We start from the raw sequence: 19,645 nt of genomic DNA on the forward strand, positions 1-19,645 counted from the left end.
GGAAGTGCCATCACAGTGGATGATCTCTCGGTTCTATGTGTATATGGGCATTGAATATTTGCCCTATATGTACATAATGTGATCCGCCCTGAGTCCCCTTCGGGATGAGAAGGGCGAAATATAAATACCTTACATAAATAAATAAATAATGCTGCCTAAGTACCTGATGTTGCCTGGGTTCATTTGGTAAGGATATATATATTAGAAATAGGCATTGTTGGATTTTGGATTTAAGAATAAAGCTATTAGAAAATGCATAACCATATAAACAGAACCATTTATATATATATATATAAACAGATCACATTATATACATATAGGGCAAACATTCAATGCCCATATACACACAGAACCGAGACAGAGACAGACGCAGAGGCAATTTAACCTTCTCCTGAGGGGATGTTCGATTCTGGCCACAGGAGAGAATAGCTGCTTCATCATCCACTGTGATGGCACTTCCTCATTCCAACGTCGTAAATTAGTTACATTTGCCTCCCCACTTTATAAGTGGTACCTTATTTCCTACTTGATGTGGTGCTACTTCCATCAGCCCAAGATCAACCTATTTATGTACTGCCACCTGACCTTGTTGAAGGAGAGTGCTGTATCCAAAAGACACAGGCAAAAGCTGCTCTGTTTGGAACCATGTGGAACAGGGAAGATGGCCGCCTCTTTTGCGGCCTAGCACAATGGAGCCAGGCTGCAAGGCCTGAAACGTGTTAGCAAAATGATCAAAGTAGGCTTGGATTGGGGCTTTGGGGGCTAGAAGTGTTCATAAGCATATCATTAAAAAGATAATAACAATGTTCTCTGCTGTCTTTTGAAGAAAGTAGGGCCTTACAAAGAAGTTGAAAGCTGAGGCAAGATGGCGTCCTCCTTTTGGGCCTAGCAGCATGGGGCCAGCCTGGAAGGCCTTAAACATGTCAGCAGAGGGGCCAAAGGGGGCCATCCGTTGTCAGTGGGTTCATGGGTCGTAGGGGTTATGTGTGTCAAGTTTGGTCCATGTTGGGCCTTCCTGGTGGTGGCAGTGGTGTTTTTTATTACCAAAGTGTAGGCCGAAGGCTGTTAACTGTCCCAAAGCTAGCGTCGTTCTGAGGAGAGAAGTAGGCCGAACGAAGCCAGTTGGTAGTAGTTTTTCCCTCAGCGATCCCAGTGGCCTATGAAAGTGGCGGCCAATCAGAAAGCTGGCACATTCCGCCCAGCCAATCAGAATGCTGACCCATATTCCGCCAGGCCAATCAAAACGCGAGCACATACACCGCCCGACCAATCAAAACGCTGATACAAACATACAAACATTCACTTTTATTATATATATAGATGGTGAACAGTAGTCTACATGAGGAAGTTAAGAACGTGGCTATGAAGCTGGAAAAGATTATAGAGCAGAGGAATAGTGTATGTGAGTTTTTAGAAATTAGTGTTTCTGCTGTTAAGTTGTTATTAGTGAATATACATACTGAAATACTCAGTTTTATAGCTTACTATATGCAAATGGTTTCTTAAATTAATATCAAATATTTTAACAGTAATTCTCCTATTTCTCTTGTCACCACAACCTCTTAGCTGGGTCTAATCCACCTGCAAAGGAATCAGCAGTATTCAGCTGAGGAAGCAAGTGAGATCTCGCCTCAGTTTGAGAGAAGGTTAGCATAGCATGGTTTCCTGGAAGGTATAGTGATTCAGTGGTGAAGGAGTGGCCCTGATCATGTAAACAGAAGGATAAGAGGAAGATCAGAGGTAAATGAGATTCCAGGCACTGTTCCAAGATGAATGGGTTCAATGTCTTACTTTCTTGCGTCTGTTGGAGTTTCCACCAGTCATATTTCATATCACATATACTCATCTTGGTGCATTTTTAATTTAATCATTTGCTGCACTAAATGTATCAGGATCTTATTTAACATGTTCATTTTAGTATAAATGTGTGTTATGTTAATTGTGTGTGACACGTTCATGTAGTTTGATTTTTTTTTTTTTACTGAAGTTCATTAAAAATATTCTAATGATCTCTTTGGCTAACCAAGTTGGATTTTGCAATGTTCCTCTCCCCTCACAGACTTTCTGGTCTTTCCCAGGTGAAAGTTGGGTCAGAGAAGACCATGCAAGGTTGGATATCTCTGTCTGGCTACCACATTGAGCATCCTTAAGCATGGTATCCATCATTTCTGGTCCTGATCAGAAAAAAATGTGAGTGAATGTGACACCTGTTTAGGCCCTGCATGGCTAGAGCTCCTTAGATGTTTCTACCACCAGCTCTCTGTGGTTGAAAAACATCACCACCACTCTAAAGAGCTGTGAAAATGGGAGGTGACCAGAATCTCTCTACATAGCTGTGGAAGTATCTCATCCCGTTATTGCAACACGGAGGAATGCTGGCTGATTTTCGTCCTTGCCCTTAGGCTGTTCCATGTCTGTTGTGGTGAATTGACATGATTGAGGCCTGCCTGGTTTATCAGTTGCAAGTAGAGGACTTTGGTATTTTTCTAGTTTTTCCTTGCTTTCCAGTAGGTGTGGTCAAATAGTAGAAACATGGCAGGTAAAACTGAAACTAATAGCTTCTATCCTTACACAAACAGAATATGTGACAAGATCTACAGTTATCTGAATGAAAGCTTATTAGAATTTTGAAATTGCCCAGTGGTATTGCCTGATTAACTATTAACATTTTTCATTAAACAGTGCTTTTTTTAGAAATGCATCTTTGCCACACAAAAATGCAGCAGTGGAAATGTTTCTGTCCCACATTACTGCTAGTGGTCTTCTGACTTCTGGTGTGGAATTGGATATGGAAAAAATAAGCTGTCAAGAAGGTGACACTTCAAAAGAGCACTTTTTATATAACAGTGGTAGTGGTAAATTATTTCAATGCATTAGTGTTAAATCATCCCCAGGATTACATTTTCTTTTCTGCGAGTTGAGAGACCTGCCTGCAAGCTGAGTGGTTAGGTTATATATCGAGTGGAACTTATCTGGTCCTCCACGTGTTGAATTACAACTCCTCACCTTTTTCACCATTAGCTATGCTTGTTAGATTTGTTGAGAGTTACAATTCAGTTACTGAAGGGCTGCAGTGTTCCCTTCTGATTAAGGTAGCGTTTTGAGAAAACACAAAGGGTTTTGTCTTGGGCCCTGAAACTGCAGCCAAACATCCAAATGTTACTAAACCAGATTGTCAGGTTTCATGATTACTACATAAACAAGGTTAGCTATTCTCACACTCACTTTTTTGGCTGTTGGGATGCATCTTGAGATTATTTCAGAAAGGGACAAATTCATAGCAGAAACATTTAGAGTTGTTCTACAAGTTTTATCTCTTCAGTTTTCATCCCATGACAGGATTTTTTAAAAAATTAAGCTAGACCTGCTTGGGGAGGGAAACTTGATCAGTTTGTATAAGCAAGAAGAAGAATAATCATTTGGATGCTTCAGTTTTTCCTATTCAGTACATGTGGAACATCTGAATTCACCACAATATGTCATCTTGACAAGCTTATAGCAGGAAGTTTATGGAATTTTGTAGCGCTTCAGTAAAATGCATTGGATTACCACCCACCTTTCTGGCCTTATCTCTTCACTGCCATTTTTTACTTATTGTCACTTTGCTCAAAATGTGAGATGCATAAAATCAATAAAGATGGAGAGTTGACAACACTTGGTTTTTCTGGTCTGCTGCTGAACCAGAGCACAAATCTGAATGCTGTGTCAGCTCGCTTCTTGTTTGGAAAACTGCTACTCCTATTTCCGTTTGCCAGTCTCTGTGGCTGCTGTTGCATCTACCATCTTTCTTTGATTTCAAGTGTTCCATTTGATTAATTTGGAAAAGGTGTAAACATTAAGAAAAAATATAGGTGGCTCAGATACCATGTTATGTTTAGTGCCAAGTGAAGAGAAGCATGAGTTAACTTGTCATCTTTGGTGCTAGGAAAGCTGTTAGAGAGGCAGAAAGGAGACTTATTGATTGATATGTGAGAGTCAGGTTAATTATCTTAATTATGTTTGACAGAGATAAGAAACCCTTCAGTATGGCAAGTGGATTATGGACTTAAGACAGACATGCTTCCAGAAAGCCAAATTATGAGTTGCCCAACAGTAATTTGCTAGCAACATGGGTCCAGGCTGTGGCGCAGGCTGGTAAACAGCTGCTGCATTAAATCACTCTGACCATGAGGTCATGAGTTCGAGGCCAGCCCGTGGCGAGGTGAGCACCCGTCAATTAAAAATAAAAAATAGCCCCTGCTCGTTGCTGACCTAGCAACCCGAAAGATAGTTGCATCTATCAAGTAGGAAATAAGGTACCACTTATAAAAGTGGGGAGGCAAGTTTAACTAATTTACAACGTTGGAATGAGGAAGTGCCGTCAGAGTGGATGATGAAGCAGCTGCTCCCCTCTGTGGCCAGAATCGAACATCCCCTCAGGAGAAGGTTAAATTGCCTCTGCGTCTGTCTGTCTGTCTCTGTCTCAGTTCAATGTGTTTATGGGCATTGAATGTTTGCCCTATATGTACATAATGTGATCCGCCCTGAGTCCCTTTCGGGGTGAGAAGGGCGGAATATAAATACTGTAAATAAATAAATAAACAAACAAACAAACAAACAAACAAACATACACATTTACTTCTTTCTATTATTAATTTTCCGGATCACATTGAATCGGAAATTAATATATATTAATTTCCACTTACATAGTCTATTCTGGCTGGGCAGCATAACTCTGCTTAGGTGTATTTGTAGTTAGCTAAGCTAAATGGCATGACTAATCATAGTTATTGAAGAATATGAACTGTAGGTCTGCATTAGCTCTGCCATGGCTTGTTCTCCTCTTTGGATGTTTCTGTTAGTTAAAAGCTGGTTTTTGCCATAACATTCTGTGCTGTGTCTGTTTTAATGATATTAATAATTGATTTGGTTAAAATGTTCCAAAAGTATGTTTTTTTAAAAAAGCTGATAGACTTGTCAAGATGACATATTGTGGTGGATTCAAATGTTATATTAGACACATCCTGATCTGTAACCTTGCAGTGCTTCTTTCTTTATCTCCTGTCACTTATTGGAAAACACATTTTCTGTTTGAAGATCATTTGCTTAAGCTCATCTGCTTTGAGTTTCCCACCATTCATGTTTCCTTCCTTCAACTTTTTGTACTTTTTCACTCTCTCATTGCTCTTTGCTTTTCACACCCCATCTTGAGCTTTCTCTTTTATGTTTAATTTTAATTTAAAAAATAACAAATAGCTATACATTCATTGTTTAAAAAAAGTTATTATAACATGGCATTCAATCAAAATTATTAATTCATATACAGTAGAGGGAATTTTTCTAAAAATCTTTTGTGAATCTCTGGGATCCATAAGCCATTTCAAGTGTGATGATTAAATTAATGAAGTGCTACCAAATTGTCACAAAGCCATGTATGGTATTAATTCCTTTCATTTTCTGTAAATTTCTGATAGGTCTTTTTGCTATTGCAATTTCCCAGACAATTATCAATCTTTTAATGTTAAGTCCTTTTAGCAGTTTCCAGCATATTGTTATTTCCAGTTTTGATGCCACTAGTAACATTGATATCAATTATTTGTGCTTAGATGTTCCATTGTTATCCTGAAATATTGAGAATAGCAATAATGTGACAGTCTTATGTATATTCTTGACCATGATGTCACCAATTGGATTAATCAGTGTATCCCAAAAGTGCTTTTTTTTGGTATAGTTCATCCCACATCTGAACAAATATGTATCTCCTTTTATGGTTTCTTCAGCATAATGGAGAAAGATTGTATATTTATATGGTTTTTTTTAATAGCATACCAGTGTCATTTTTGTACTGTTTTTAAAACGGGTTCTAGTCATTTGAGTTGGAATAGCTTTGTATGGCACTGATGTCTATATTTTATTCTAATTAATATCATTTATTTGTTTCTCAAAATCATCCTGCCAAACTCTCATTTTCTCCTACAATCTTTCATTTTTGAATATCAATTGGCCATTCATGTATTTTTGATCCTTGTCCTTTAAGTTTATCACTTTCATTCATACATATTTTTTAAAGAATATTAAAGAATTTACTATAAAATATTTTGTCTAACAAATAAGTTTCATTTCTTTCAGCCAACTAGTTTTTCTCTTCTCTATTGTGTCCTTCAGCTCTCTAAGCAATATCCATTCCTTCAGCCATACAAAACAACAAACCTTGTAATACAATTTGACATTAGGGACTTTCAAACGAGACTGACTGGTTTAAAAACTATTAGACAGTAGCCATCAATTTCTTCTCATGCATGTTGCTTCAACTGATATGGTTGCTTTCCTTCTTCATGCCTATTCTAGCTGGAGCACTACATCTATCTTCAGTCAGGTTTCTGTGTTGATTTTGGTATTGAAGCTGCACTTGTTACCCTGATCGATGACTTTTGCCAGGACAGAAGAGCAAAGGGGAGAGAGAAGTCCTGTTGATTCTCTTGGATCTCTCAGTGACTTTAACTACTATCATTCTGTGTAGTTGTTTGGATAAAAGCACTGCAGTGTCTTAAATAAGCATTTCCAGATGATAGTGTTATTGAGGATTCTTTCATATGTATGTATCCTCTTCGTTTCTTCATGGACTCATTAGTCATGAAAACTGCAGGTGAAGGCATTGGAGAGTTGGAGTAAGATGCCATCTTTCTTTAATTCAGGTGAGGTGGTATAAATAAATGTATAAATCAACAGACAAGACTCAGCTATTTTTGGGCTCATTGACCCAATGAATGGTGATTCTCTTTGTATGAAAGGTGCTTCACAACCCTTCCCATATCATTGCTTCCCAAGAAATCCATTTGCAAGTGCTTGTAGAAAGAATAATAATAATAATAATAATAATAATTTCACTCCATGTCAGAGGAAGGTTATTTAGGTCAGTTACAGAAACAGTATTGCTCCCAGCTGCCCAAAAGCTGCAATCCTCTGGTTTGCATTTATACAGATGTTGTTTTCCATGTACTGCTGCTGGGTAAGATGGCATAAATTGATATTGGAGAGGATTTCCACATGTTCTGTGCTGTTTTGGAATGCTCTTCCTGGAAACCATAATCTTCTTTGATGTCCTTCTAACTGTTAAGAAATAGTGTTTAAAGTTGTCTTTGATGTTTTAACTTTGTAAAGCATCATTAGATCTTAGACTTCATTTGTATTTGGATAGATTTGCATCTCATTGTGAGTTATTTTCTGTTTTATGAATTCTGGTTATTAGTTATACCAGGAACATGCTAATGGATAAAATAATTTAAACAGAATAGTGAAAGAAATTGAAAAGTGAAATGGTATTTGAGTTCTCTGTTTTGCAAAAGACTGGCCTAGAGACCTTTGGTTGGCAAAAGAAAGTTTAAACAGAAATAGAAAATTCAGGTGCATGATGAACTGAATTGAAAACATAAGTAAGATGCTTTGGGATAGTTTTCCTCAGTCTGATAGTTCCCATATAAATTTCCGAAATACCCACACAGCAATTCTCATATGGGTTTGCAGTCCATGTGGGGGGCAAACTCTAGGTTGGAGGGAATCAACTTGAAAGAAAAGTGAAAGGAGCCAGAAACAAAATATATTTCTGTAAGTTCAGCACTGACATTCTGTGTGTCATTCCCATTGTCACACTCCACACTCATTGATTAACCAACATGTTAATCCATCAGTGCTAACCCAGCCCATTCCAGTTATTAGTTTTTAAGTTAGTTAATGTAATCCTAATTAATGTTAACATTGTCAAATTTATTTTCAAACCAAACATCTCATGCTGTGGTGAAAACCAGCATCTGTACATTTTGGCAGAAGTACAAATTCAGAATTTTGACACAAGCATTAGAATGAAGAGAACACCACCATATTAGAATTTTTCCATAGCAACCCAAGATAGAATTAAACAAACTGTGTCTTGTTGTCAGATAATTTCTAAGTAAAATTTGATTGAAAGAAGAGATGTACATTTTGTTTTGTGAACAGCTTATTTAGAACTGAATTGCCTCTTATAATAAATACATTCAGATATAATCCTGTATAAGTCTTGAAATTTTAATCCTAAAATCGACTCCCAAAACTGGGACAAGTCAATGTGATTTACTCCACCTCAACTCCTATCAAAAAAGGAACTGTGAGTAGAGTAGCAAAGCATACCTTAAAAAAGCACAAAGTCCCTCTATTCTCTTCGCTAGTGCTTTCCACCTCTCTGCAAAATGACACCCAGCCTATCCACAGGTCAGATAAAATTTTTGGCCCTCAAAATGCCCTTGACTTATGCATAAGGTTGACTTATATGCAAGTGTATATGTTATCTTTTGAAAAATATTTTATTTATATTCAATATAATAATAATAATAATAATAATAATTTTATTTCTTACCCGCCTCTCCTTATGGCGGGTTACAGAATAATTAAAACACATAAACATTATAAAAGTACTATAAATCCACATATTAAAATGTATTTCTATAAAAGCTTCATATTAAAGCATATTTCTATAAAATACATATTAAAATACACAAAACAGATATTAAAACAAGACACACATTTAAAATTCATGCTTAAAGACTGACTGGGTAGGCCTGCTGGAAGAGAGAGGTCTTTACATGGTTTTTAAATTCCAACTGCTGATCTAATTGTCGTAGCTCTACTGGCAGATTGTTTCACAGTCTTGGGCAGCCAATGAAAAAGTCCTCTGGGTTATGGTTGCCAGTCAGTCTCCGGCTGGTTGGAGAAGGCGCCCCCCAGAGGAACTAAGTCCAGGAGCACTCCAAAGCTGCAAACACAGGCTTTCAGAGGGAGTGTAATCCCATCCAGAAGTGGTTGACACATCTCCATCCCCAGATTAGGACCTTTGATGGCAAACATCTCTGTTTTGTCTGGATTCAATTTGTTTTTCCTCATCCAGCCCATCACCTCCTCCAAGGATTCATTCAGAGGAAACACACTATCCTTAGTTGAAGCTATTTCTGAAGGCATGGAGAAATATATTTGGGTTTCATCAGCATACTGATAACATTTCTCCTCATGCTCACAGATGATCACTCCCAACGGCTTCATGTAAATATTAAAGACCACTGGGGATAGAATGGCTCCTTATGGGACACCACATAACAGCTTCTTTTTTGAGGAGCAGCTGTTCTAAGCGCCACCACCTGGAACCTGCCTATGTCCGGAACCACTGCAACACAGTGCCTCCGATTCCAGAAGGATACCATGGTCGATGGTATCGAAGGCTGCTGAGAGGTCTAGAAGTACCAACAGGACACACTCCCTCTGTCAGTGTTGAGACGGAGATCATCCACTAAGGCGACCATAGCAATCTCAACTCCATTTCCTGCTCTGAAGCCAATTTGAAATTGGTCAAGGAAATGCGTGTTATCAAAGACCACCAGGAGTTGGAGGGCTACTGCCTTCTCAACCTTGCTAATAAAAGGAAGGTTGGAGACTGGTCTGGATCCAGGGAGGGGTTTTTCAGCAGTGGTGTAACTACTGCTTTCTCTTAGGTTGGATTTTAGTTAGTTGTTCTGGTGCCATATATCTGTGATACATTATCTTATAAAAATTCTCATGGATCCTCTTTTTAATAGTTTCTTTTTATTATTGACTGTTTTAAATGGGTTTTTATATGTCAGCCAGGGTGTACATTTGTATTGTAATTTTTGGAATGTTTCCTGTGGTGATGTCCAGTTTGAGATTTTAGAAATATATTTGGAACTTTGTTTAATCCATAGTCTAAAAAAAGATTATTTCTTATATGTTTTTAAAAATTAGTGTCCGTTTTTCTTTTCCGTATACTAAATAGGTGTACCACCCAAATGTCAGGTCATATCCTTCTAGCATTAGTAGTTTTTTGTTCTCTCAGGTGATCCACTCTTTAATCCAAGATAGCGTTGCTGCTTTGTAATATATATTAAGATTTGGAAGTACGAATCCCCTCCCTCTCTGATGCACTCTCTAGATCCTTTAATTTTATCTGTGGTTTTTTCACATTCTAGATAAACTTTAAGATGTCCTTGTTCAAATTTTAAAGTAATTGTCATTTTGTAAAATTGGTATATTTTGAAATAAATATATCATTTTGGGGAGGACATTCATTTTTATTGATGCTATCAAGCCCATTATTGATAGTTTTTGTTTTAACTACCTGGTCAGATCAGACTTTATATTGGCCCAAATTTTCATCAGGTCAAGATTGACTGTCGTTAGTTGTATCCCTAAATATTTTATTTTCTTTACACAATTTATATTTGTCTATTTCTTGATTTTGATTTGATCTTCTAACATTAATAATAAATTTTATATATATCCTACCCTATCTCCACAATTTAAGTCAAAATTTTGCTTTCCATTTTAATTTTGTTGAGGCCAGCATATCTTCCAAATTCTTCAACCATTTTTTTATTATTTTAGGTACAGATTTGAATTTTTTTTCTGTCATTGTCTGCAACATCTCTGATTTTAATTATTTCTTGTTTAACAACAATACCTGGAGTTTCTTCAGAACCTTGAATTTTATTGGCCAAAATTTCTATTGTTAAGATAAACAGCAGGGGAGCAAGTGGGCATCCTTGCCTAACTCCCCTTTGGATTGGAAAATAAGAGTGTTCTTGGTTGAAGTATATATTCTTTACTCTGTTGAGGAACTTTATCATTTTTGAGATTCCTCTATGAATTTCAAATGGATCTTATTGAACGCTATTTCCACATCCAAGAACATAAAGGCTCCCCATTTGTGTCTATTACATTATAGAAATTCAATTAAGTTGTTTATCGTTGTCATGTCTTCTTTGGTTTGTCTACCTGTCTGGTCCACGTTTATCCAAGTTCTTAATACCTTTTTATTCTGTTGGCCAATATGGCTGCAAATAATTTGTAATCTGTGTTTAACAAAGAGATGGGTCATAGTTTTGAATCTTTTTAATATCCTGGTCTTTCTTTGGGATTATAACATAACATTAGCTTTTCTCTATGAATCAGGAATCAATCCATTCTATACAGCCTCATTCATTAATTTGTGTAATTGAGGAATTACACAAATGGAACATCTTCCATTTTTTGTAGAAGATTGAAGTAAACCCATCTAGTCCTGGGGCTTTATTGTTTTTTAAATGTTTAATGGTCATTGTGATTTCGTTTGTAATTATGGGGCTATGTAACACATCTTTATCTTCTTTTGTAAAAGTAGTTAAAGAAGTTCACAATATTTTTGTATGCCCCTCATATAGACCTTCATTGTGTCCCAAATAGTTCTTAGTTACATTATCAGAGTCAGATTAGTAAAGGTAAACGTTTCTCCCTGACCTTAAGTCTAGTCGTGTCAGACTCGGGCGGTTGGTGCACATCTCCATTTCTAAGCCGAAGAGCCAGCGTTGTCTGTAGACACCTCCAAGGTCATGTGGCTGGCATGACTGCATGGAGCGCTGTTACCTTCCCACCAGAGCGGTACCTATTGATCTACTCACATTTGCATGTTTTTGAACTGCTAGGTTGGCAGAAGCTGGGACTAACAGCGGGAGCTCACCTCACTTCCTGGATTTGAACCGCCGACCTTTCGGTCAGCAAGTTCAGCAGCTCAGTGGTTTAACCTGTTGCTCCAGCAGGGGTGCAGAGTCACATTAGTTTTTAAAAATTCACTGATCTTATTTACCTTTTTCTACAATTTTTTTTGTCTTAATAAATTTTCATTCAGTTTTCATGTAAATTTTCTTGGTATTAATTTTATTTCCACAGATAGTGGGGTGTGGTCTGAGATGAGTGTTGGTTGTATTGTAGAGTTTTTGATCCAGTTGCAAATTTTACTGGGATTTTACTGTAGCTGTTATAATTGTTTGTTAACTAGTATATTTAAGTGCTTGGACTTGTATAGGGGTATTGGAAATGGAGAAAATGTGCTATTTAACTACCAAAGTAGACAGATGTGTGTACGATTTTTGTTGTGGTTGTTTGCCTTCACATCATTTACTACCATTCTTGGGTTTTTGGTTTTTTTTTTTTGCAAGACTTGTTCAGCAGGAATTTGCCCTTTTTCTTTTTCTGAGGCATGAGAAATTGTGACTTTCCCAAGGTCGCCCATTGGGTTTCTGTGATTGAATATGGAGTTAGTCCCTCTTCTACAGAGCTGTGGCCCAGTGCTTCAGCTACTACACTAAAATAAAGAGCAGCACTGGGAAGAGCTCATTGGGAATATTGGCTTTTTACTTTCTCTTATCTAGTACCACCCCCCCCCCCCACACACACACACTCCAAATCAAGGGCCCTAATCTCATTTTTCACATGGAAACTTGCATTTGGAAACCTGGAGCCAGGTGAGTGCTGATACGAAGTAAGAAAAACAGGTGAAATGATGAAGCATCTCTGCTGTTTGACTCCTTTTCTTTTGATCACTCTGTTCCTGAATCTATATTGGTTTTATTTAAAGGCCAGTGTGGTAATTTTACATATACCTGTGTCTGGTTTAGCTCTAAAATGTAGTTGTTGGAAAATTATTTTTGAGAATTTATAGGACATGTCTCATTGTACCATTGCACATATCTTAAACTTGCATCATGGGAAGAGCTTAGTGGAAAACTTTCCTAGTCAGTTACCAAGGTAATACATTTTCTATAATAGCAGGTATCCATATACTGCCCATTTGTCATCAGCTTACACACTCAGGGTTAATTGTCACAGAAGAAACAAATTGGTTTTGATAGCTGTTAGCTTATCAAAAGAATGAAAATCTTTATGCATTCATATAGTGTAGTTGCATGATGACCCAGTGTTGAAGTCCCATCTGTGGAGTTTTTTCAAAAAATGTAGTTGCTGTAATTCATAATGGACAGTAGTGGCATGTGTTTTGAATCAATGCCTCTTAGATGATGCCAGTACTCGCCATCTCTACTTATTGGGAGTTACACAAATATTCAACAGTGAATCTTAACAGTTTGTAATTGTGTTGAAGGGCATTCGAATTTTGGAAGTGTGCAAAGGGGTATAAAGCAACTAAGGGCGATACTATGACTACAAAAGGAAAATGAGTCTCGAATCAAGGTCTTGTGAATGTGTGTAGTAGTTTAGTCCCTAAGCATGACACAAAATCAAGGCAGCTTCAGGCACTTCTGTGTTGAGCAAGTGTATATGTTGAGATTTTAAGAGTCTTCATGGTTTTTTTATCTATAAAAATGATAAAAATGGCTATGGAGTGGAAAGACTAGTACCAAATAAAGTGATACTAAAGATGAGAGTCAGAATGGTGTAATAGTTTGAGTGTTAGGCGTTTCATGGGATTCCCTCTTTAAAGAAGATTTAAAGAAGACGGAGAAGTAACAGTACCTCTCTATTCTGCTTTGGTCAGACCTTACTGGGAATAATACTGTGTCCAGTTCTGGGCACCACAATTTAAGAGGGATATTGACAAGCTGGAACGTATCCAGAGAAAAGTGACCAAAATGATAAAAAGTTTGGAAGCCAAGGCCTATGAGGAGTGGCCTCATAGTTTTCTTTTGCTTGTGAGACAGATACTTTTTGCTAGTCTCAGGAGTTTTCAAATACATGAGAACAATTTTTGTACAAACTGTTTAGCTGAATGATCGTAACTCCTGCTTATTTGTACTTTTTTGATTCAGTATCTGTATTGCAGGTTGTGTGTGCATTCACACAAGCATGTACTTTGGTTCACAGAGGCAAAAGACTTGTTATTTTTACAGAGACGCTGCACACACAGTGCTGAGCCTCAACAAGGAAGAAAAAGAGCTCTTGTTATTTTTGCACTAGGTAAAGGTAAAGGTTTTCCCCTGACGTTAAGTGCAGTCGTGACCGACTCTGGAGGTTGTTGCTCATCTCCGTTTCTAAGCCGAATAGCCGGCATTGTCCATAGACACCTCCAAGGTCATGTGGCTGGCATGACTGCATGGAGCGCTGTTACCTTCCTGCCGGAGCGGTACCTATTGATCTACTCATATTTGCATGTTTTCGAACTGCTAGGTTGGCAGGAGCTGGGGCTAACAGCGGGCGCTCATTCCGCTCCCGGCATTTGAACCTGGGACCTTTTGGTCTGCAAGTTCAGCAGCTCAGCGCTTTAACGAACTATGCCACCAGGGGCCCCTAGATGTGAGAAATTTAAATGTGTAAAATGGTGTTTCACAACAGTCTTCTTGTTGAGAAAAGTTAATTTTGTAAGATTTTTTCACATCCCTAATATAGTTGGCTCTCTGTATCCACATATTTTGCATTTGCTGATTCAACCATCCACAGAAAGTCCAAAAAACAATTTTTGATTTTGCCATTTTACATAAGGGCACAATTTTACTTTGCCATTATATATATAAAACTAGCTGTGCCTGGCCATGTGTTGCTGTGGTGTATGGGAATCTTTTGTTGGCCAGGTGTAATAGCAGTGAATGGCCTTGCAGCCTCGAAGCCTGGCCGTTTTCTTCTTATGGGAATCCTTGTTTGGTGAGCTGGAATGCAACAGAATAGGCTTGCTGCTTAGAAGCCTGGGTACTTGTGTTCTAGGGGAATTTTTATGGGCTGCTAGAATTGCAATGAATAGCCTAGTTGCTTCAAAGCCTGGCTGCTTGCTACTTAGGGCAATCTTTGGTTGGTCAGCTTCAATAGTGCAGAGTAGTATTGCTGCTTCAAAGCCTGGCCACCTTCTACCAAAGTTAATCCCTTGTTTCACTCAGGCCCGGCCCAACATGGCACGCTGACCATGCCCCCGCGTTGGGCGCCACCTTCCCAGGGGCGCTATTGAGCCCCTGGGAGGCGGGGCCACACCTGGCGGAGGCGGGGCCGTGTGGCACGGTAGGCGGGGCCAGGTCTGGCCCTGCCTCCCGCGGGGCACGCCCTGGCGCAGCCAGGCTGCATATGGCAGCCGTCCTTCCAGGCCATGACAAAGGCCGCAGCCTGGAAAGGACTCCCGCCGCACGCAGCCTGGCAGCCCGGCCAGGGCGCGCCCCGGGGGAGGCGGGACCGGCCACGCCTCCCACGGCGCACGCCCGCTGCGGCGGGAGTCCTTTCAGGCTGCAGCCTGGAAGAACTCCCGCCGGAGCCTGGCTGAGGGGCCACGTCTGGCCCCGCCTCCCGCGGCCCACGCCACAGGAGGCGTGGCCGCCCAGCGCAGGAGGCAGGACTGGCCCCGCCTCCCACGGCATGGGGGAGGGGGCGCAAAAAAACCTTTTGTGTACCCCTTGAAATTTCCTTGGGCCGGTCCTGGTTGCACTGAATAGCCTTGCAGCTTCAATGCCTGGCTGTGTTATACCTAGGGCAATCCTTGTTTGGTGAGCTGGCAATCAAAGAGCCGTTTTGAAGCCTGGCTACCTCCTTTGTAGGGGAATCATTGTTTGGCCAGCTTGAATTGCACTGAGTAGTCTTGCAGCTTAAAAGCGTGGCTGCTTTCTACCTTGCGGAATCCTTGGTTGGCCAGGTTGAATAGCAATTAATAGTCTTGGTGCGGCAGGTATGAATGCTGCAATTAGCCACCTTGATTAGCATGCAATGGCCTTTCAGCTTCATAGCCTGGCTGCTTCCTGCCTGGGGGATCCTTTGTTGGGAGGTGTTAGCTGGCCCTGGTTGTTTCCTGTCTGGAATTTCCCTGTTTTCCTATTGTTGCTCTTTATTTACTGTCCTGATTTTAGAGATTATATTATTCTGTATTATTATACCATGGCAATTATTATATATTATATTTATAATCTTACATTATCTGCTTAGAACTGGATTATATGAGGCCCCTTCTACATAGCTATATAAAATCCACACTGAACTGGATTATATGGCAGAAGTTCAAAGCAGATACTGTGGATTATCTGCCTTGGCATTCTGGGTTATATAGATGTGTGGAAAGGCAGGGCCTAAAGGGGGAAGGGCCTACCCTTCTGACTGGTAGCCAGGGTTGAAAATGGCTCTTCCTCGTCCTTTAATTTGGACTTTATTTTTCTAGTTTTTTTGTTTGAAAGACATAGACTGGATGACTGTGTCTTTTGTGGCCAAATTTGGTGTGATTTGGTTCAGTGGTTTTGTTGTTTATTCAGTCCTACAAACGTACATTACATTTTTATATAGTAGAGTCTCGCTTATCCAACATTCTGTTTTATCCAACACAGTCTGCCACAACTGTTTATCTAGGCAGCAACGCGCAGCTGGCCGACACACCCAACAACAACACAAGTGCAACCACACTCCCAAACAAGTGACAGACTTGTTGTAAAACATGATGTTTTGGTGCTTAATTTGTAAAATCATAATTTAATTTGATGTTTAGTAGGCTTTTCCTTAATCCCTCCTTATTAACCAACATTTTCGCTTATCCAACTTTCTGACTTCCCATTTATGTTGGATAAGTGAGACTCTACTGTATATAGATTTGAGTTGAACAGCCATGGATTTTTGTATCTGGGAACCAAACCCCAATAGATACCAAGGGCTCACAGTAGTGACATGGATATGTATGCTTGAATATTACAATGAGAAAGTGAAGGTCTCATTGTACAACTGTTGTTTTTTTACCTTAACTCCATGCTGAATATTTTGTCTGTTTTTAACTCAAAGACTTTGCTGTTCCTATTAGACCATCTTTCACCACAGTTTCGTCATGGGAAAAAATAAAGAAGCCCTGTGTAGATGAGATAAATTACTAAACAATGAACTGTATTTTATGTTGTATACCCAAAAACAGGCAGTCACATGCATCTCCCATTAATGATGTTTCTGGCTTGAGTTACTTTCTGACAGTGTTTTCGGAGAACTGCCATTTGGAAGATATTATCATATGACTTCTGTTGCATACAGTATTTTGCTTGAGATAGTGATGCATAGACTTTTCCTATGAAATTGCTGATCCTGTTGTCCAAGCTGAGTCAAATCACATTTTCAGTGGATTACAAAAAGGGGTACTTACTTTTCCTTTGCCCTCAAAACTTGGAAGACTGAAAGACGTTGACTTGTGTTCAGTTCAGATGGGTCAGAAACTTATTTGCCTATATGGATTTGGAACACAGAGGTACTCTACAGTAGATCAGTCTACGAGAGTGACCTTAAGACAGCCAAAGCTATGTTCACTGTTTTTACACGCCAGGAAAAACGTACGTGGTGCGATCATGATGTTGGACAGTAGCTTCTCTCGGCCTTCACCGCTGACTATGTGTTTAAAAGGCTGCAGGGGATTGCAGCACAAAAATATCTGGAAAGACGCTGTTCTCCATCCCTGTTGGAAGGGAAAAAAACCCCACTTTTTGTTGCAGCATTTTGCTTTTGGCTAGTGGTATCTTCTATATACAGTAGAGTCTCACTTATCCAACATTCGCTTATCCAACGTTCTGGATTATCCAACGCATTTTTGTAGTCAATGTTTTCAATACATCGTGATATTTTGGTGCTAAATTCGTAAATACAGTAATTACTACATAGCATTACTGCGTATTGAACTACTTTTTCTGCCAAATTTGTTGTATAACATGATGCTTGGGTGCTTAATTTGTAAAATCATAACCTAATTTGATGTTTAATAGGCTTCTTCTTAATCTCTCCTTTTTATCCAACATATTCACTTATCCAACGTTCTGCCGGCCCTTTTATGTTGGATAAGTGAGACTCTACTGTATATATAAAAGTCAAAGTATGTATGTGTTTATTTGTTTGCTTGTACCATAAAGGGTCATATATGGCTTCATGAATCTGGACCAGACCTGAACTACATACCATTCATTATCCAACTTAAAATAATTGAGAAGTTTGAACTAAAAAAAAAAAAAACTCCACCCCTTTTGGGCCCAGAGCTAAGGGAAAGAAAAGGAACAAAGTGGGTTGGCTGTTGCTAGGTGTGATGTGGCAGGGAAAGGAGTGAAATTAATTGGCTACTGCTAGGTGATATATGTATGAGGAGAGGGAAGAAAAGAAGGCACAAAAGAAGGAGGGAAGAAAGAAAAGGAAGGAAAGAAGAGGGGGGAGATATACAAGGGGAAGCAAAGAAAGAAAGGAAAGAGAGAGGGCTAAGGTATATGAGGAAAATGGAGGAAGGAAACAAAGAGCCACAAAAGAAATGCATCCTGGTTTCAGTTTGTATGTGCCAGAATATTACTCCCACCAGAAGAAGAAGAAGAAGAAGAAGAAGAAGAAGAAGAAGAAGAAGAAGAAGAAGAAGAAGAAGAAGAAGAAGAAGAAGAAGAAGAAGAAGAAGAAGAAGAAGAAGAAGAAGAAGAAGAAGAAGAAGAAGAAGAAGAAGAAGAAGAGACTATAATAATAATAATAATAATAATAATAATAATAATAATAATAATAATAATAATAATCACCATCTGCCAACTGCAAAAGGCCACCCTACTGGGATCTGCACACATCATCAGAAAATACATCACACAGTCCTAGACACTTGGGAAGTGTTCGACTTGTGGTTTTGCGAAACGAAATCCAGCATATCTATCTTGTTTGCTGTGCCATACAACGTTGTTGTGTTGATAATAATAATAATAATAATATGACTGCTGAATATATTAAACATTGATAGAACATAGGATCTGATTGTAAAATGTCTGATGTGCTGGCTTTTTCAACCTGTCTGCTCCTTAATTCTGTTGCTATGGTTGCAACAAACATTACACTTTTGTTTTGTTGTAAAGCACCTGAATAGTTACCCATTGCTAATCTCATTTTTGTTTTTGTTTTTTCCAGGCTGCTGATTTGAGTAAACCAATAGATAAAAGGATATACAAAGGAACACAACCGACGTGTCATGACTTCAATCATTTAACAGCCACAGCGGAAAGTGTTTCTCTATTAGTGGGCTTCTCCGCAGGGCAGGTGCAACTTATAGATCCTATTAAAAAAGAAACTAGCAAACTATTTAATGAGGAAGTAAGTGGATGTCCTTATTCTTGGTGCATGCAAGCATATGTGTACTATTTTATCTATTATCCATACAGATGTTAACTTACCTTCCCACTAAGAGTCCGCTTGTTTGGTTGAAAACAGGAAAAGTATGAGTGTAAGAAAACATGATAGAGATTATTTTTTACAATATTCAACGATAAAAGATAATATGACAGTTTTTCCCTATTCCCCACTTCCCAAACTGTTTCTTATCCTTTGGCTGTTATCAGAAGGCAATGTTTTCCAACCTACTCAATGTTACAGCAACATCATCTTCTAATCCTATATATTTGTGATTGACTGATTGATTGGATTTATACCTCCCACTGTTTTCTATTTCTCCTTCTCATCATTAGGATCATGCTTCCTATAAGGTTATGCTAATGTTTGTGTCATTCATTCCATCTTCTGTAAATAATGTTTTGATTACAGCTACTCAATTAATTTTTTTAACAGTATATTAAATATGACATATAAGAACTGTAAAATGGAGTTGTCACATTTCATACTTCAGTACAATTTTAAAATAATTCTCAGGGGGATTCCTCATGTTTTTAGAAAATCATTACCAGTTCCAAATAACTCTTGTTAATCAAGAGTTATATATTTTGTATAACCAAGTCTCACTGTTTCCAAATTGAAATAATCCAGTATTCTCAATTGGAACTGGCATATTATTGTTCTTGTTTTTGCTGTTATTGCTATTATTTATTGTTTCTGTATGTATTTGTCCCACCTTTCCCCCTGTCCTAGTAGTAGTATTACATAAATTAACAAATTCACAGGCCACATCTCATAGTTTATTTAC

General features: G+C 38.6%; 1 protein-coding gene across 4 annotated transcripts in view; it reads left to right on the forward strand.

Annotated features, from left to right (window-relative positions):
* The window catches only part of wdr20 (WD repeat domain 20), a 58,612-nt gene that overhangs the window by 25,900 nt on the left and 13,067 nt on the right, over positions 1–19,645 (forward strand). For 3 of the 4 annotated variants that reach the window (XM_003224071.4, XM_008115756.3, XM_062968481.1), the window contains one exon: positions 18,640–18,822. In XM_003224071.4, the coding sequence (XP_003224119.1) occupies positions 18,640–18,822 (183 nt within the window). Of the gene's footprint in view, positions 1–1,918; positions 2,191–18,639; positions 18,823–19,645 lie in introns of those variants that run through there. The other variant, XM_062968482.1, reaches the window with a different exon arrangement.

This window comes from Anolis carolinensis, chromosome 1, assembly GCF_035594765.1.
Source record: "Anolis carolinensis isolate JA03-04 chromosome 1, rAnoCar3.1.pri, whole genome shotgun sequence".
NCBI classification, from domain to species: Eukaryota; Metazoa; Chordata; class Lepidosauria; order Squamata; family Dactyloidae; genus Anolis; species Anolis carolinensis.